Genomic DNA, 17,063 nt, shown 5'->3' on the forward strand with positions numbered 1-17,063 from the left:
TATTCTTAAATATTTTCTATTATTAAAAATGCATTTATTTTATTAATCTTATTTTCAAACTGTACTTTGCTGGTGCATGCAAATACAAATGATTTTTGTATCTTGATCTTATCAAGTCCTTACTTAACTTCCTTATTAACTAATTGTTTTTGCTGTGCACATGAGAATTTTATTTGCAAGTATCAATGGCTGACATCTCTTTCCCAGGCTAGATGTATCTTATTTTTTTTCTTCCCTAATTGATGTGACTAAACTCTCCAGGCTAGTATTGACTAGAAGGTGAAAGAATGAGGACATTTTTGTCATCTTTCTAACAGTAGGATGAAGACTTTCAGTATATCCCCATTAAATCTGTTACCCACTTCACTGATCTTGAGTTGATTCTGACTCTTAGAAACCCTACTGGCGGGAGTATAACTGCTCCCTAGAGTTTCTGAAGATTTAAATCATTACAGGAACCAACTGCGTCATCTTCCTCGAGTGGAACAGCTGATGATTTTGAGCCACTAAACTTTTGATTATGAAGCTGTTTTTCTAATACTACTTATTATTAAGAGGGATCCCTTTTATTCTTACTTTAACTAATGGATTTTGTTTTTATTTTAATTTCCCCCTTGTAAAATGGTGTTATACATTTAAATACCTTTTCTATCTATTTGATAAGTAGTTTCTGTCAGTTATCCTAGTAATATAACATGATGATAATTAATATTTAGATATTAAACAAGCTGGAATTTTGAAGATAAATCACAACTTTGTCATGGAATATAATTCTCTTTACAAGTTGCCTAAGAGCAAATGAAATAAGTAGCTATTTGTCAGTAAACTACCTAGAACTCTGAAACCTACAGTATTAAACAGAAGCATAAACCATTGTTTTGCTTCTGACTTAAAAATTAATGAAAAAAGGTGAAGAATATCTTATAAATTCATGTAGTTTATATTGGATAAGATAATCATAAAATCTTAGATTTTTGTGTTAGTATTTTAACAGTGCACAAGAAGAGATAAATTGAACATTTAAGAACTGCAACATTTCCAGAGTTGTAATCTATGTTCAAGCAACAATAGACAAAATAAAAAAGTGAACTTCATCAAAATTAATAACTATTTATGTATCAAATCACCCAACCAAAAAAGTGAAGAAACAACCTATAGGAAGGAATAGGAGAAAATGTTTGGAAACCATGTCTTTGATAAGAGTTTAGTATCTAGAATATTTAAAGAATTTTCACAAATTGACAGTAACAAAAAGACAAAAAAGGGGGAAATAAAAGACATCTAGGAGGATACAAAGAGAGTGTGTCACCCTCTCAATAATAGATGTTTTCAACAACCAGAAAGCTCCTGGAGCTTTTATGTGGTCTTAGACTGAATTCTCTAGAGAATTTAAAAAAAAAAAAAAAGTGAAAATGCAAAGATTAAGAGAGAGATGATTTACTCCATGGAAATAGCTCACGTTCTTATGTTGTGTGATGTGAAGTTGGGATCAACTCCTATTTGACCCTGCAAGCAAGCTTTAAGCTGCATAGTAAATTCAACAGGAGGAGTTTGTCCATCCTTCTCCCATAGAGTGGCTGATGGGTTAGAACCCTGTACCTTTGGGATTGCAGCACAGCTTCTAATCCATCAAGATGGAAGTGTCTGCTGACTCACACACCTCCTTGTGGGTGCTGATGAGCTCAAGATCAACAAATTAGACCACAGGATATTGGCTTTGTAGGCTAGAACATCCAAGGTCTACAGGCAATATGGCAGGCCGCTGGTTCATATCTAAGTACCTGAAAGTCAGATGGTGAGAAGACATGTACCTGATTCTAGTGGTGCAGAAGGCAAAGGAGCTTTGCCAGTTGTGCACATATAGTCAATGTGGGCCACACCCCTGAGCACACTCTCTTGTTAATTATGTGTGCCCTGGAGTCCTCATCAAAGACTCTTAAGTTGCAAGGTATTTTCTGTGATTTCTTTCACAGGAACCAAGGACAAAGATTTAATTATTTGGCTAAAGTTACTATAAACTCCACAGTGTATTAGCTTTAGCTTGCAAACCCAAGTAGCTAAATAGATTGCACTTTTAAATGCAATAGTTCAGTGGTATCTCTTTTGAATTCACAAAATGTCTGTAAATACATTGGTTTTTTTTGTGTTGGGTTGAGTGAATAGGTCTTTCTGGTAACTGTAAGCTTCTTGTTTATAATGATGTGTTCCATAAATAAACATAAGCTCTGCTTATTCTGGCAGTGGGGTGTGCTTAGGGGTAGTTCATGTCAACCTATGCTCTTACATGAAAATATACAATTAAAGGGGGTTAGGACAAAGCTTCTTCTCTTCTCTGTGCTTTTATTTTGATTTTGCAAATGACTGCTCTCTGATTTTTTTGGAAAGTATTTTGTTAAAGGCTTTGGAGAATCAATAGTAATGAAGCATCTACCGAAAAGCTTGGCTAATGATGATTCCTAGCTTTATCATCAGAAGCTAATTTGAAATCAATTCATACTCTAATCTCTATTCTTCTTAAGACAGTTTTTTTACTAAGAAGCCACAGAATATGGTAGATGGGAAAATAGAATGGTTGTGCAGAAAGGATTGTTTGGTATTCATGAAGGGTATTTAGTTCTCAGGACTCCTGCAGATCTGAGAGGAAAGCTGGAATAGCATTTTGAAAGGGTATCAAGGAGACAAATGGGTGTATAAATTTGAAGAGAGGGAGAACTTTTCTTTTTAAATACAAGATAGAGTGAAATTCTCCATGCTAAAGGTGCTATACCTCGCGTTAAAATTAAGTTAACTTGGCATGACACAGTATATAGCTCAACCTGGATCTCAGCTTTTCTTAGAAATGCTGGTCAGGAATTATTTCTAGTTTTGGTTGCGAGGATTATTATTTTAAGTAATAATGAACATTTTGAAGAACATTTTCAACATGAAACATAGAAAATGCCTTGCCTGCATCATCTTGCTTAATCTTCATTTTCAACCCAATGAAATAGGTACTTAAACCCTGCTTCACAAAGTTAAGGAAAAAAATTAACTTGTTAAGAAATTCGGCACGTAATCAGAGCCAGAAAGAGCTAAAGTTTGGAAGTTTAAATACTAATGTACCAAAATCTCAACTTTAAAATTATATTTCTTAAACTATTGACCAATTGAAAACAACACTTAGCAGGGAGAATCCTGGTCTGTTAAAAATTTGGAAAGATTATGTAGAATCTAGGTATTTATTGAAAAATGTATGCACACCATCAGCAGGAGCTTTGATTTTTGTGCCATTGGTGACAGCTGACCTGGACACTAGAATTTATAGCCCCTTTTGCTAATTCACCCTGAAGAGTAACTTATTGTCATTGATTAAGGTGAATTAACTTTCATTTTAAAAGGAAAATTTGTTAATCAGTGTTTAAACTTAACACTTAGATCTGGTTTCCATTTGAGGTATGGATTGATTGTCAGATTTAGTCAATCAGTATTTGCTGTTGTGTCAGAACTGATTGATAGCTGACCCTACAGTGACTTTTTAGAGCCCTTAAATTATTTCGGAGAAGATTGCCCATTTTTCTTCTTCGGAGCAGCTGGTGGATTCGAACTGCCAGAGAAATGTAGCCTTTTAGCCAGCAGCCTAGCACTCTCTGAAGCAGATTACTTCTCATAATCTCTTTCTCAACCACAGAGCAATCTATGTTTCCAAGGCCTCCTTTCCCAAAGAGGTCTAAACTCTATAGATGCTATCAAGGTGAAATTATAGATCTTGTAGTATATTTGAAGATTATGGAGTGCTGTGCTTCCCACTTCATTCTTATTTCTTTAGAAATGCTTTTATTGTTTGAGATCTCTTTCCTTTCCAAACAAACTTTTCAGTTGCCTTTTATGTCTCTTTGAAAAAATAAATTTTATATCTATGTTGGTATTACATTGAACAGTTAGATTGATTTGGGTAGGAATATAATTTTCACTGTATTAAATCATCCTATCTATGACCTTCTGTATCTATTTACTGTTCTAGGAATGATCTTCAGCAGAATTTTGTTCATGTGTGCTATTAATAATATTGTTTGACAGTTTTCACATTCATTTGGTTCACCTTTCTTGGGAATGAGAACAAATGTGAACCTTTTCCAATCTGTTGGCCAGATAGCTGTCCTCCAAACTTCCTGGCATAAATAGGTGGGCACATCCAAGGCTGCATCTGTTAATTGAAACAAGTCAATTAGTAGCCCATCAATTTCTGGGACCTTATTTTTTGCAATGCCTTCAATGCAGCTTCCATTTCCTCCTTTGTTACCATTGGCTCCTGTGTATATGGTTCTTCCTGAAACTTTTTTATATCAATCAGTTCTCTTTTTTTTGGTCCTGTGATTCTGCATCTTCCTTGCATCTTCTTTTGCTGCTTTCTGGCTCATTCAATTTATTGCCCATAGCATCTTTCAGCATTGTAAGTTGAGGTTTAACCTTGTTTATTTGTTTTGTTTTTGGGTTTTGGTGGGGGTTTTTTGTTGTTGCTGTTTTATTTTCAGTTCTCTCAGCTTGAGAAATGGAGAACTGGTTCTTACCTTTTAATTACCCAGTTCCAGCTCTCTGCACATTCCATTATAATATTTTGCTTTGTACTTTTGTGCTGCCCTTTGAAATTTTCTTTTCAGCTCCTCTGCTTCTTCATGGTTTCTATTTGTTTTGGCTTCTTGATACTCCAGTGCAATTTTCCAGTGCAGGATTTAGAAGAGGCCATCATATCAGAGATGTCATTGCTGATGTCAGATAGATCCTGGCTGAAAATAGAGAATACCAGAAGAAAATATATCTGTGCTTTATTGACTATAAAAAGGCAATTGACTGTGTGGATCATAGCAAGTTGTGGCTGACTTTGAGAAGAATGGAAGTACCAGAGTACTTGACTGTGCTCATGAGAAACCTCTACCTGGACCAAGAGGCTGTTGTGTGAACAGAGCAGGGAGCCACTGCATGGTTTAAGAAGGGAGTTTTTCTTTTGCTTCTCAAGGAGAGGAGCAAACGGGGGGGAAGGGGTTTGTGCGGGGAGAAGGGTACAACAATGAATGAATGGAATTCCAAAATCTCTGTAGATGTTCATTGAAATGAAAAATAAACAACCTAAATTTAAAAAAAAAAAAGAGTGTTGATTAGGGACCTAAGAAAGCTGAAACTTACCAGCCTCTCCTAAAGTATCATGAGGCTGTCAATAGCTCCAGTGGCAAGAAAATGTGTTTTCTTTCTTTTATTATTATTATTATTATTAATAATAATAATAATGATAATTTACCCTGCCCACCCTCCCCCAAAATAAGAAGCAAGTAAATAAGGATTGTACTCTCTTTTTATACCTGTTTATTCTGTATGATGGTCAAATTATTCGAGAAGCTGGACTCTGTGAAGAGGAATGTGGCATCAAGATTAGAGGGAGACTCATAAGTAACCTATCTTATGCAGATGATACAACCTTGCTTACTGAAAGTGAGGAGGACTTGAAGCACTTGTTGCAGAAGATAAAAGAATGCAGCCTTTGGTATGGATTGCATCTCAGTGTCAAGAAAACAAAGATTGCTACCACTGGACCAATAGGCAACATCATGATAGATAGAAAAGAGATTGAAACTGTCGACACCTTCATCTTACATGGATCCACAATCAACATCCTTGGTACCAGCCATCAGGAAATAAGGAATGATACTGCACTGGGAAAATCTGCAACTAGGGACCTCTCTAAATTGTTGAGGAGTAATGATGTCAGTTTGAGGACTAAAGTATGTCTGATTCAGGCCATGGTCTTTCTGATCACTTGCTATGCATCTGAGAGCTAGACAGTGAATAAGGATGACAGAAGAGGAATTGACACCTTTGAGCTATGGTGTTGTAAAAGAACACTGAACATTCAATGGATTGCCAAAAAACAAATATGTCTTGGAGAAAGTTTAGCTAGAATGCTCCTTAGACCAAGAATGATGAGAGTTAGCCTCACATATTTTGGCATTTTGCTAGGAGAGACTATTCCTTGGAGAGGGACATGATTCTGGGAAGGGTGGAGGGTAGGTGAAGGGATGGAAGATATTTGACGATGTGGATTGACAAAGGGACAGCCTGAGTGGGCTCTAGTGTATCAGGAGGTGTGTCAATGATACAGGATACGACAAGGTTCAGATTTGTTGTTCATAGGATTGCTGTGAGTTGTACTTAACTTGACAGCACCTAACAACAACATCCATGAACAGTGAACATTTCCCCATTTATTTAGGTATCTTTTTTCCCCCCGCAGTAGTGTTACGTAGTTCTCTTTATAAAAACATCTATTGGTATCTGTAGTTGGGTTTGTTGTTAGTTGTTGTTAAGTACCATCAAGTCATAGGCTACTCATAGCGGTCCTATGAACGAAAGTCCTTGACATCTGTATAACTTTTGTTCTTTCTCCAGGTTCATAGGGTTCCCAGAGGCAAGCTATTATGGAAGTGGATGCCACTCCTGCTTCCAAGCTTGTTTTAATCAGGGAGTTCCACCAACACTGTCCACCATAAGTAACTATTCTTGCATTTGGCTCATCAATGTCAGAGTGTTTGGTTTCACAGCAACCACGAGTTAATTCTGTACAGCAAGTGGACATACCAGGCTTACATGACCTAGAAGAATGTTTGATCAAAAACAATTAAAACCAGGCCTGAGGGCCATGGAGTAGAGTCACCCACCTTTGGATTGGGAGCATGACTTTCTCTCTGCTAGCCCAACTGCTCCCTCTCTCTTTATGCTGTTGTTGTTGTTGTTAAGTGCCATCAAGTCTTAGGTGACTCATAGCGACCCTATGAATAAAAGTTCTAGACACTTGTGTAACTTTCTCCACCCCGCCCTTGCTTACCCTTCCTCTATGGGTCAGGGCTGCCCACACACCTTTGAAGGGCAAAAAGAACAGTAACACACAATGAAAAAGAAACCCCAGAAACCCCTTGCCTGACTGTCACCAAGAGAAGTCACCATGGTGATGCGAGCCATCCCACCAGATTAGCCAGCTGACTTCCAGAATGGAGGGTTTACTCCCAAATAATTTGTGGTTGCCTATTGTAAATTTTATTGCTTTCTTAGTTTCCTTTTCTGTGTCTCTTTATTAATATAGAGGAATCTCGCTGATATTTGTATATTGATTTTGTATCCTGTAAGTCTGTTAAATTAGTCTAAGTCAAACAGGATTTTTTCTTTTGAGTCCTTTGTACGCTATTATACTGTCTGCTTATAACACTCCCTGATCTTAAATCTGCTATAAAGTTTTAATAACCAACACATTGAACTGGTACAATGACAGAGACATAGAACAATGGAACAGAATCTAGAACCCAGAAATTAGCCTATCTACCTGCAGTTAGCTGGTGTTTGGCAAGGAAACAAAGCCTGTAAAATGGGGAAATGACTGTCTCTTCAACAAATGGTACTTGGCAAAATTGGACTTCTACTTGCAGAAAGCTCAAGCAGTAGCTACATCTCACACCATACATGAAAATCAACCAAAGATAGATTAGAGACCTAGGAGTAAAGCCCAAATCATAAATACCATAAGAGACAAAATGGGATGAAACTTAGAAGGCCTAGCCTCTGGTATAAAAAGGCTGGCAAATACAGCCAGAAATGGACAACCAGGAAAGTATTAACATCAAATAGGACCTCCTAGAGATTAAAATTCCTATGTGTATTAAAAAGTTTTTCTAATAGAGTGGAAAGAAAACCTACAGACTGGAAAAAACAAATGGCAATGCCATCTCAGACAGAGGTATTGTAACAAAAGTTTCTAGAATCCCACAGGGCTTCCACAAGAAAAAGATTAATAACTTAATTACAAGTGCTGTCGACTTGAGGATGTCTCATAGTGACCCTATGAACAAAAGACCTGAACCCTGTTCTATCACTATCACCGTTTCTCTATATTCATAGCGTTTTTTGTTGTTTTTTTTTTAACTTTTTTTTTTAAACTTAGGTTATTTTTCATTTCAATGAACATCTACAGAGATTTTGGAATTCCACTCATTCATTGTTGCACCCTTCTCCCCGCACAACCCTCTCCCCCCTCCCCCCCCCCGCCCCGTTTGCTCCTCTCCTTGAATTCATAGGGTTTTTAAAGACATGTTGTTTAGGAAGGGGATGCCACTCCTGCCTCCAAGCCTGTCTCAATCTGGGAGCTCCACCAAACACTGTACACCATGGGTAACCATTATGGCATTTGACACACTAGTTGCACAGCCTTCAACATCAGAGCAACCCCCAGTTATCTCGTATAGCAAATTGGCGAATCAATGATGTACCACTTATAAGAAAGTTCGTTCCTCACACAGTTAACTCAGGGAGGAGGGCTACAAGATCGAGAGCTGCAGGCCCTAGGGCCCAACTGACTTTTAGATACAAGGCCTGCCTACCAGGTCCTGGTTCACTCATTGACCAAGAGGCTTCCAGCCCACAGCACATTGTCAGATAAATTCAGCAAATCCAATCAGTGTGTACAGATGATTGTGAAAGAAAAAATAAGTACAAAACACCCACCAAAAAAAAAAAGAAAAGAAAAAACAAACCACCAACAAACCAACCAGTTCACACTGGACCCTCAAACAAAACAAGAGAATCCAACTTCCAAAATTCAACTACTTCATACATGAGTCTCCAATAGCAGTGGCAAAATTTAATAGGACAGCAAGCAGTAAAATGTTTGAGATGATGTAGAGAGATTGACAGTCTTACACACTGATGGTGGAACTGTAAAATGGTACAACCACTCTGGAAGGTAATTTGGCATTTCTTCAAAAGGCAGAACATGAAATTTTCATATGACCCATCTGTTCTACTTCTAGAAATATACCCTGAGGAAATAAGAACTGAGACATAGAAATTTGTACATTAATATTCATAGCAGTGTTATTCAGAATAGCAAGAACGTGGAAACAGTCCATGTGTCCAGCAAACTAATGGATTGAGAATTGTGGTACATTCACATGATGGAATACTATGCAGCACTCAGGAACAGTGATTTTGACAAATACTATATGATATGGGAGAGGCTGGAGATCATTATGCTAAGTGAGTGAACTCAGTCTCAAAAACAAATATTGCATAGAACCATTTTTTTTGTAAAAAGATTATTACTAGTCAGATGTGTAGAAAAGTGGAAAGAGGAGGAAATCTCAAGGTTGCAGAGTTTTGTGGGCAGATCTAGAGGCTAAAGGAATTAAGAACAATCCAGTGAGGGCCTGAGAAGAGGGGTAGTGACAGACATGGGTCAGTGGTGATTAATTTTATAAAGCACAATCTATGGGTGATAATGTAAAACACAGTGCAAATGGAGAAATGCACGAAACACAATGTATATAAACAAAACACAGTGTATATGAATTTTATATGTAAACCAATATAAAATTTTTAAAATTTACTGGAAAATAATTTTTTAAAATGGTAGGTCTTGCTTTGTTTGGTGGTTACCCTTCATGTCTTTGTTTCATTGTGAAAATAATATGTTCTGGACATCTATCATTTCCTATTGAGGAGAAATGTAGAAATGATAACTTTAGTTCTATGCAATAGTCTTTATTAAGAATGGGATTAAACAAGGAAAGACTATCACAGAATCATATTTTAGCCTCCGAATTAAAATATAAGTTCTATTCCAGCAGATATCTTCTCTTTGGTGATGGCATTTCTAGCAGATAACTTTGATGGGCAGCAGTAGAATTCTCACCTTCCCTGAGGGTTAGATACCTGGCCAGAGTACTTCATACATGACTACCGTCCCCTGATAAATGGAGACTTACATGTTTCCAAGTAGGTTTCAGCAGAATTTCTCGAGTAAGTCACACTAAGGAGAAAGGCCTGCTGATTTACTGAAGAAAATCAGCCAATGAAACAGTGAATCATGTAGGTCTAATCTACTGACTCTCATGGACATGACACACAGTGAGGCTGCTTTGTCCCTGTGCTGAGGGTTACCAGAAATTGGAGGCTGACATGATGGTTGCTAATGCAAAGGCATTTGACTCTGTGGATCACAATAAATTGTGGCTAACCTTGAGGAAAATGGGACTCTCAGAACACTTATATATGAAACCTATACTTAGACCAAAAAGCAGTCCTCAGGACAGAGCAAGGAAACACTGCATGGTTCAAAGTCAGTAAAGAATGTGTCAGAAATGCATCTTGTTCCCATACCTTTTCAATCTGTATGCAGAACAGATCATTTGAGAGGCAGGGCTTTATGAGGAGGAGTGTGGCATCATGATTAGAGGAAAACTCATTAACAGCCTACGATATGCAGCTGCCACAAGTCTTCTTGCTGAAACTGAAGAAGACCTGAATGAAAAAGGTCAAGGATTGTAGTCTGTAATATGGATTGAAGCTCAATATCAAGAAGACAAAGATTCTAACCCTGGGCCAATTGGCAGCACCATAATAGATGGAGAAGTGATTGAGGTTGTTAGCAGTTACAGCTTGCTCAGTTCCACATTCAACACGGTTAACACCAGCAGTCAGAAATCAAAAGATGAATTGCATTGGGAAAATCTGCTGTCTTGGACCTCTCAGAGTGCTGAAGAACAACAATATCAGTCTAGATAAAAACGTGTGCCTAATTCAGGCCATGGTATTCCCAATTACTTGTTATGCTTCAGAAAGTTGAACGGTGACTAAGGAGACCATATGAATAGATGCCTTCTAGTTGTGGTTCTGGAGAAGAGTCTTAAACATTTCATGAACTGTCAAGAAAACAAATAGGTCTCTCTTGGAGAGAGTGAAACTAAGTCTCTCTTTTAAGGCTAGAATTTTGAACCTCCATCTCACTTAGTTTGGTCAGGTGGACAGGATATAGCGGTCCTTGGAGAGGGACATCATGCTCAGAAGGGTAGACTGATAATCCAGGAGAAGACTCCAGGTGAGATCGATTGATACAGTAACTGGGGCAATGGGGGTTGGTGTGTCAGAATTAGTGAGACCGTTTCAGAACAGGGAAGGTTTCAGAGCTGCTGTACAAAGGGTCACAAGTGACTCAATGAACAATAACATACTATAACAGATTTGGAAGCAAGAATGGCATCCAGTTCCTAAACAACATGCCTCCGGAAACTCTGTGAACTTGGATAAATGTCGTTAGTTGTAGTGGGCCTTCAGGCCTTTTATTTATAGCACGACTCACTGTGAGTCATGCTTGACTGAAAAGCAATCAACAGCAACAACAAAGCACAAAAATGTTCGTGAGCTTCGCTGAGTCTCTGCATTGTCTATCCTTCGTTCACTTGGCCATTGTTGAAAACATGTCTCTCCCAAGCTGGACTTCATTATATATGCAAACAGAGATCATCCTGATCTTCAGAGTTATATTATTAGTAAGTTAGATAGTAGAGAAGGCTGCATATATTTAGTAAGTTCCTGAAGAAATATGAAATAATTAGTACTTAGCATTTTTTCGCGGGTGCCATGCACAAAACAGGCTTATAACTTGGTGGCAGAAATGTAGACTGCTATTAGCTTTATGAAAGTTAGTTTGACAGTGTGTGGCAAGAGACTTAAAAATTCTTATGTCTTACTAATTCAGTTGCTAAAATTTTAACCTTAAAGAAATAAAATATACATAAAGACATAATTATTAAAATCTTTATCTTGACATGTATAATTGAAACGAAGTCAAATATTCACTAGTTGGGTAATGTTTCAGTAAGCTATGCATTGATGTTATATCCATCAGAGTTTCTTAGTATTGGTTCACTTGACATTTTGCCACATAATTCTGTCATAGAAAACTATCCTGAGTACCCTGGGATGTTTAGCCATGTTCCTCATCTGTGCTGACCAATGCCGAAAATCATTATTTGGAAGTTTTTAGAATCAAAATAATTATATAAAATTGTTCAGTATATTCTACTGATATTGAACCAATATTAATTTATAATCATCTTATAGGACACAGGAGAACTCTTGTCTTTGGGTTTACACAGCTCTGAATCTTTCGAGTCTGAATCTTTTCAACTGCTCATCTTTTAGTTAGCATTTGAGTGCTTAATCACTGTACTACCAGGATTTCATTGATGAATACAAAAGTAAAAGCATAATTTCACTATATCAGTATAAATTAAGAAAAATAATCAAATTTTATGATAGCATTAAAAGCATTTATCATATGGAATCAGTTATTAACAAAAAAGCCTCTGCTCTTCCCAAAACTGAAGCCAAAGCAAAGGCTGAAGGCCAAGAAGTCCTGTAGGGCATCCACAGCCCCAGGAAAAAAAGATAAGATACACGTCACCCATCTTCTCGTGGCCTAAGATGCTGAGACTCTGCAGGCATCCCAGATCCCCCTGAAAGAGTGTCCCCAGGAGGAACAAAGCTTGACAACTATACCATCATCAAGTTTCTCCTGATCACTGAAAAAGATAGAAGATAACAACACAATTGTGTTCATTATGGATGTCAAAGCCGAGAAGTACCAAATTAAACAAGCTATAAAGAAACTCTGTAACATTGATGTGGCCAAGCAGTGTCAACACCTTGATGGAGAGAAGAAGGCCTGTGTTCGACCTGTTCCTGACTATGATGCTTTGGATATTGCCAACAAAATTGGGATCATCTAAATTGAGTCTGGCTTGCTGATTATAAATACAAATTTTTCTCAGAAAAAAAAATTGAAAAGGAGGAAATCAATTTAACAGCAATATTGAATATCTTCTACATGTGAGGTATCAATATTAAGTTCTAGAAAGTATCCTAAAGAGATTAAAACAGTGATATCTAGAGGAAGCAGCCCAACGATTATATCCAAGTCTCCTCATGATCCTCATCTATAGAAAGGAGAAAATACCTGTGTCACATAACATTTGTGTATGCCATGTGTGCTCAATAAGTGTGAAGTGTTTTCCATTAAATGAGATCAGTGTGCCTTCTAGTATTTCTTTGCAGAAAGAAGTAAAAATAATTATTTTAAAGCTTTTTTTTGTATGTGTGTGTGCATATATATATTTCTTCTGTGTCTTCAAGTCAACCATAATTCAGAGTGACCCTGTGAACAGTCGCTCTGAGCCTGCTCTATCCTGTGCCATCCTCAGCATCTCCGAAATACTAGAGCCCATTGTTATAATCACTGTGTCGATACATCTCTTGGAGGATCTTCCTCTCTTACACTGATCCTCTTAACTTTCCCAAGCAAAGCATCACAGTCCAAGAATTGGTCCCTCCTAACAACATGCTCAAAGTATATGAGACAGAGCTTCACCTCCTTGTTTCCAAGGAGCAGCTGGGTTTCACTTTCTGCAGGACAGATGTCTGTTCTCTTGTCAGTCATGGACATCCATGGACTCTTCTCCAATACTACAACTGAAGGGCATCAATAATTCATCTGTCATCCTTAGTAATTGTCCCACTTTCGCATGCATAGGAAGAAATTGAAAAGATATAGAACACTCTTATTCTTGAGAAAGAAGTAATTTGAGTAAGTGAAAAATAGTTCATAGGGTTGTATGTTAATGGTGCTCATTTAAAAGAACATTCTGCATGCTAAGTGTCCTGAATACATTGTCTGAAATATTTGTGATATCAAATTAATAATGGGATTTTCCTCTGTATTATTAATATAAAAGTACTTTTTTCTTTGTGTGTACTTAACTACCTCCATCATAAATAATGTTCAGCTCAAGCTAATATCACTGTTTGTTTGTAAGCTCATGGTAATGGGGCACCATTCTTTGAATAATGTCTAGACATATCATTAGGAGATATTATTATGCTCAAAAGCTGGAAAAACTAGCAAAAACGTACTTTAGTTGTTTTTCATATGCATGCCTTTTCTCAGGAAAAAAAGCTTATCTGTACTCTTCATTATTTGTTCCTGATTCCCACTCCTACCAATCAAACTTTGCTACTCCTTTGCATAGTCACAGTATTAAAAGAATGTTCTTTTTAAAAGTAAATATTGTCACTGAAATTTAGGGAAGAATTTGGCCAGTGTTTTTCAGGTTACATTGGATTTTTTTTTTATTTATTTAAGCACTTATCTCATATGGGCAGTGTATGGTATGAGGCTCAATGCTGTATAAATTTTGGGCTCAGTTTTGTTTCTTAAATGGAAAGTAAAAATCAGCAAAAAAAAGATTCTGCCTTGAAGATTCAAGCTTCATTCCAAAAAGTTTGTCCTCAGGGATAGTATTTTTGGTGACTGGAAAATAGTGTACATATTGTATTAAAATATGTATTATGTACAGCTCTGTACTTGGATTGAAAAGTTTCCTTGACAACATCATTTAACTTCTTACTGTTCTTTTCATGTTGCTAGTATACATATTTAATATGTTTTGTTCAAAACATCAATTAGACTTCAGTATAATCTTTATTAATACAGATCTGTTATTACAAGGAGACTGCTGAGCTATGATAATTTTCACAGCAGGAACAATAAAATATCGGCCCTCTATCTTGTTCTATCCCAGAATGCTTTGCTTTTTTCTTTTTTTAGAGGAAAAAAAATCTAGGATCTTCCATGGTATCTTTATGATTACAATGAGACCTTTGACACGCTTATAATAAAAAAAATATTTTTTATCCAAATGTGGACAAAACTCAAAGGTCTGAAATAGCAAATAGCCTCATTTGGTGCACCTCCCCATTTTAATATCTTATTTCCTTTCTTAATGCAGCCAGAACTCCTCATTTCCTGAGGATTCAGAACGTTGAAGTGAATGCCGGCCAGTTTGCCACCTTCCAGTGCAGCGCCATCGGCAGGACCGTGGCTGGAGACAGACTGTGGTTACAGGTATGGTCAGATAGGAGATGGAGAACATGGGTCCTTCTTCAGATACCTTCCTAGGATGCATGGCCTTGCCTCCCTTCCATAATAATGAGTGATCAGATTACTAAGAGTTCTACATAAAGGTCTACATATTCATTTTCTTTACTGATGGCTTAGCCACCTTGTTTGAAAAATCAGTTACCAAATTACTTTTAGCAATATATTTAAATACATAATTACCCTTTATCCTCTTTGAGAGAAATATAAGGAATTTGAAACAAAACACAATGACTTCTTGATATTCTTTTTGGTTTGAATTTATGCAACACTAAGCCAAGACTTTATCTTGCACACTTCATCTTGTGCATATTGTTTGGGGGGCACCGGTCCTTGGAAGAAGACTTCTTACTGGGAAAATTAGAGGTTGGGAACAACAGAAGAAAACATTCAGTTAGGTGAATTAATACAATGGCTACAACAATGGACTTAAGCTGTGTGGAGAATGTTAGGATGGAGTGGGGTAAGGCAGGGTTTCCATCTGTTCCGAGTAGGCTGCTATCCATTCATAGTTGACTTGATGACCTCTGATTACAACCATAAGCCAAAACGTAAACATCATAAGGGGCACAGATGGTTCAAATACATGGCTGCTAATAAAGAACTGGAGGTTTGAAACTACATAGGATCACTTGTCAGAAAGTCCTAGCAATCTATCAGAGGAGACAGGCATTGAAAAGCCTGAGTAGTGCAGCTCTGCCCTGACCCACATGGGTCATGTTTAGACCAAAGTCAGCCTTGGCTGGGCTGTAACTGGCTTACTGGTTTGGTTTGTTGTTGTTTTCCTCTAAGAATATACTAATATATCTTTTGTTTCTGAGAATTCAGATACAGGATTTAGTGTAATTTTAGTAATTTGTATGAATTGCAATCTTTGAAACTACTCTGTTTTTCATGAAAACTGGGTTTGTGAATCTGCTTAAATAGGAGCAATTCACTGGCACAAGAATGAAGCTGGGGGGGTGAGTGAAATTGAAAGAATGTATTCAAATTTGTATTTGAAATTTGTAAATAAATTAATAGAAAAATAATTGTTTTTTTTTAAAAAAAGAGTGAAGCTGGGTCACCTGGCTTCTGAACCATGTCACCCACTTCTTTAGGCTCTAGTTGTTTTTTAATCATAATTTTCTCCAATCCCATGTTGTTTTTTTTATGTAAAGCATTATTCTAGAGGTTGATAATTCTTAATTTTGACTAGCACTGCTCTATTTTTTTAATTTTTATTTTATATTTGGTTATTTTTAAAGTCCATATACTTTGGTTTTCAAACAGGATGTTTCCCATTTTCCCACCCATCAGACTGTGGGACTCTGATTAACACCCCCCCCTTCTTTATATTTGTAAGTGTTAGTTTTTGTTTGATTCTGGTTGTTGTTTTGTGGGGTTTCTGTTTTGTTTTTTAAGGGAAATCATGTATCCTTACAGCTTTTGTGATTGGTTTGTTAATTATTTAATACATAGTTTTACCTTGCTGCTAAACTGAAGCAAATTGAGTTTTCTTTTTGGTGGAAGAGTGTGTGTGTGTGTGTGTGTGTGTGTGAGAGAGAGAGAGAGAGAGAGAGAGAGAGAGAGGTGTAAAAGTTTACAAAGCATTTTTTTTTCTGTTATTTATGCACATTTTATTCCATACCATTAATTACAGTCCCTACAGTGGCAGATCATCCATTCATCCCATACTGTTTTTCCTTTTAACTGTAATAACTTACATGTTTTAAGCCATGTTCCACCTCTTGGCTTCCAGACAAACTTATATCTAATCATGATTACAATGTGTTGTAATGGTATTGCTGTTGTTGCTGGTATGTGCCTTTGAGTCACCTGTGACCCATAGCGACCCTATCTACAATAGCTCTGAAGACTGCCTTGTCCTGAGCCACTCTTACTGACTCCATCAAACCTATTCCCATTGCCCTAGTCACTGTGTAAGTTCATGTCATCCAGGATATTCCTCTCCTACACTGTCCCTCCATCATTCCATACATGATGTCTTTCTCTAAGGACCAGTCCTTCCTGGCCACATGCCTAAAGCAGGTAAGACAGAGCTTCAAAATGCTAGCCTCCTAGGAAAAACGAGGTTTCACTTTCTCCCAGACAGACCTCTTTTTCTTGGAGGTCGATGGTATGTTCAAAAGGCTTCTCCCACACCATTACTCAAAGACATCAATTTTTTTTTTCATTATTATTAAATTTTATTAGTTTTAATGAAAATTTACAGAGATTTTGGGTTCTTATTCATTCATTGTTGCACTGCTTTCTCTACCCTCCTCCCCAGTTC

General features: G+C 37.1%; 1 protein-coding gene across 2 annotated transcripts in view; it reads left to right on the forward strand.

The window, feature by feature from the left end:
- Window positions 1–17,063, forward strand: part of PTPRM (protein tyrosine phosphatase, receptor type, M) — a 921,068-nt gene that overhangs the window by 201,025 nt on the left and 702,980 nt on the right. For both annotated transcript variants that reach the window (XM_006891412.1, XM_006891411.1), the window contains exon 4: window positions 14,640–14,755. In XM_006891412.1, the coding sequence (XP_006891474.1) occupies window positions 14,640–14,755 (116 nt within the window). The remainder of the gene's footprint in view (window positions 1–14,639; window positions 14,756–17,063) is intronic.

The sequence above is a fragment of the Elephantulus edwardii genome, unplaced genomic scaffold, assembly GCF_000299155.1.
Source record: "Elephantulus edwardii isolate Elephantulus edwardi_28Jun2011 unplaced genomic scaffold, EleEdw1.0 scaffold00097, whole genome shotgun sequence".
NCBI lineage: Eukaryota > Metazoa > Chordata > Mammalia > Macroscelidea > Macroscelididae > Elephantulus > Elephantulus edwardii.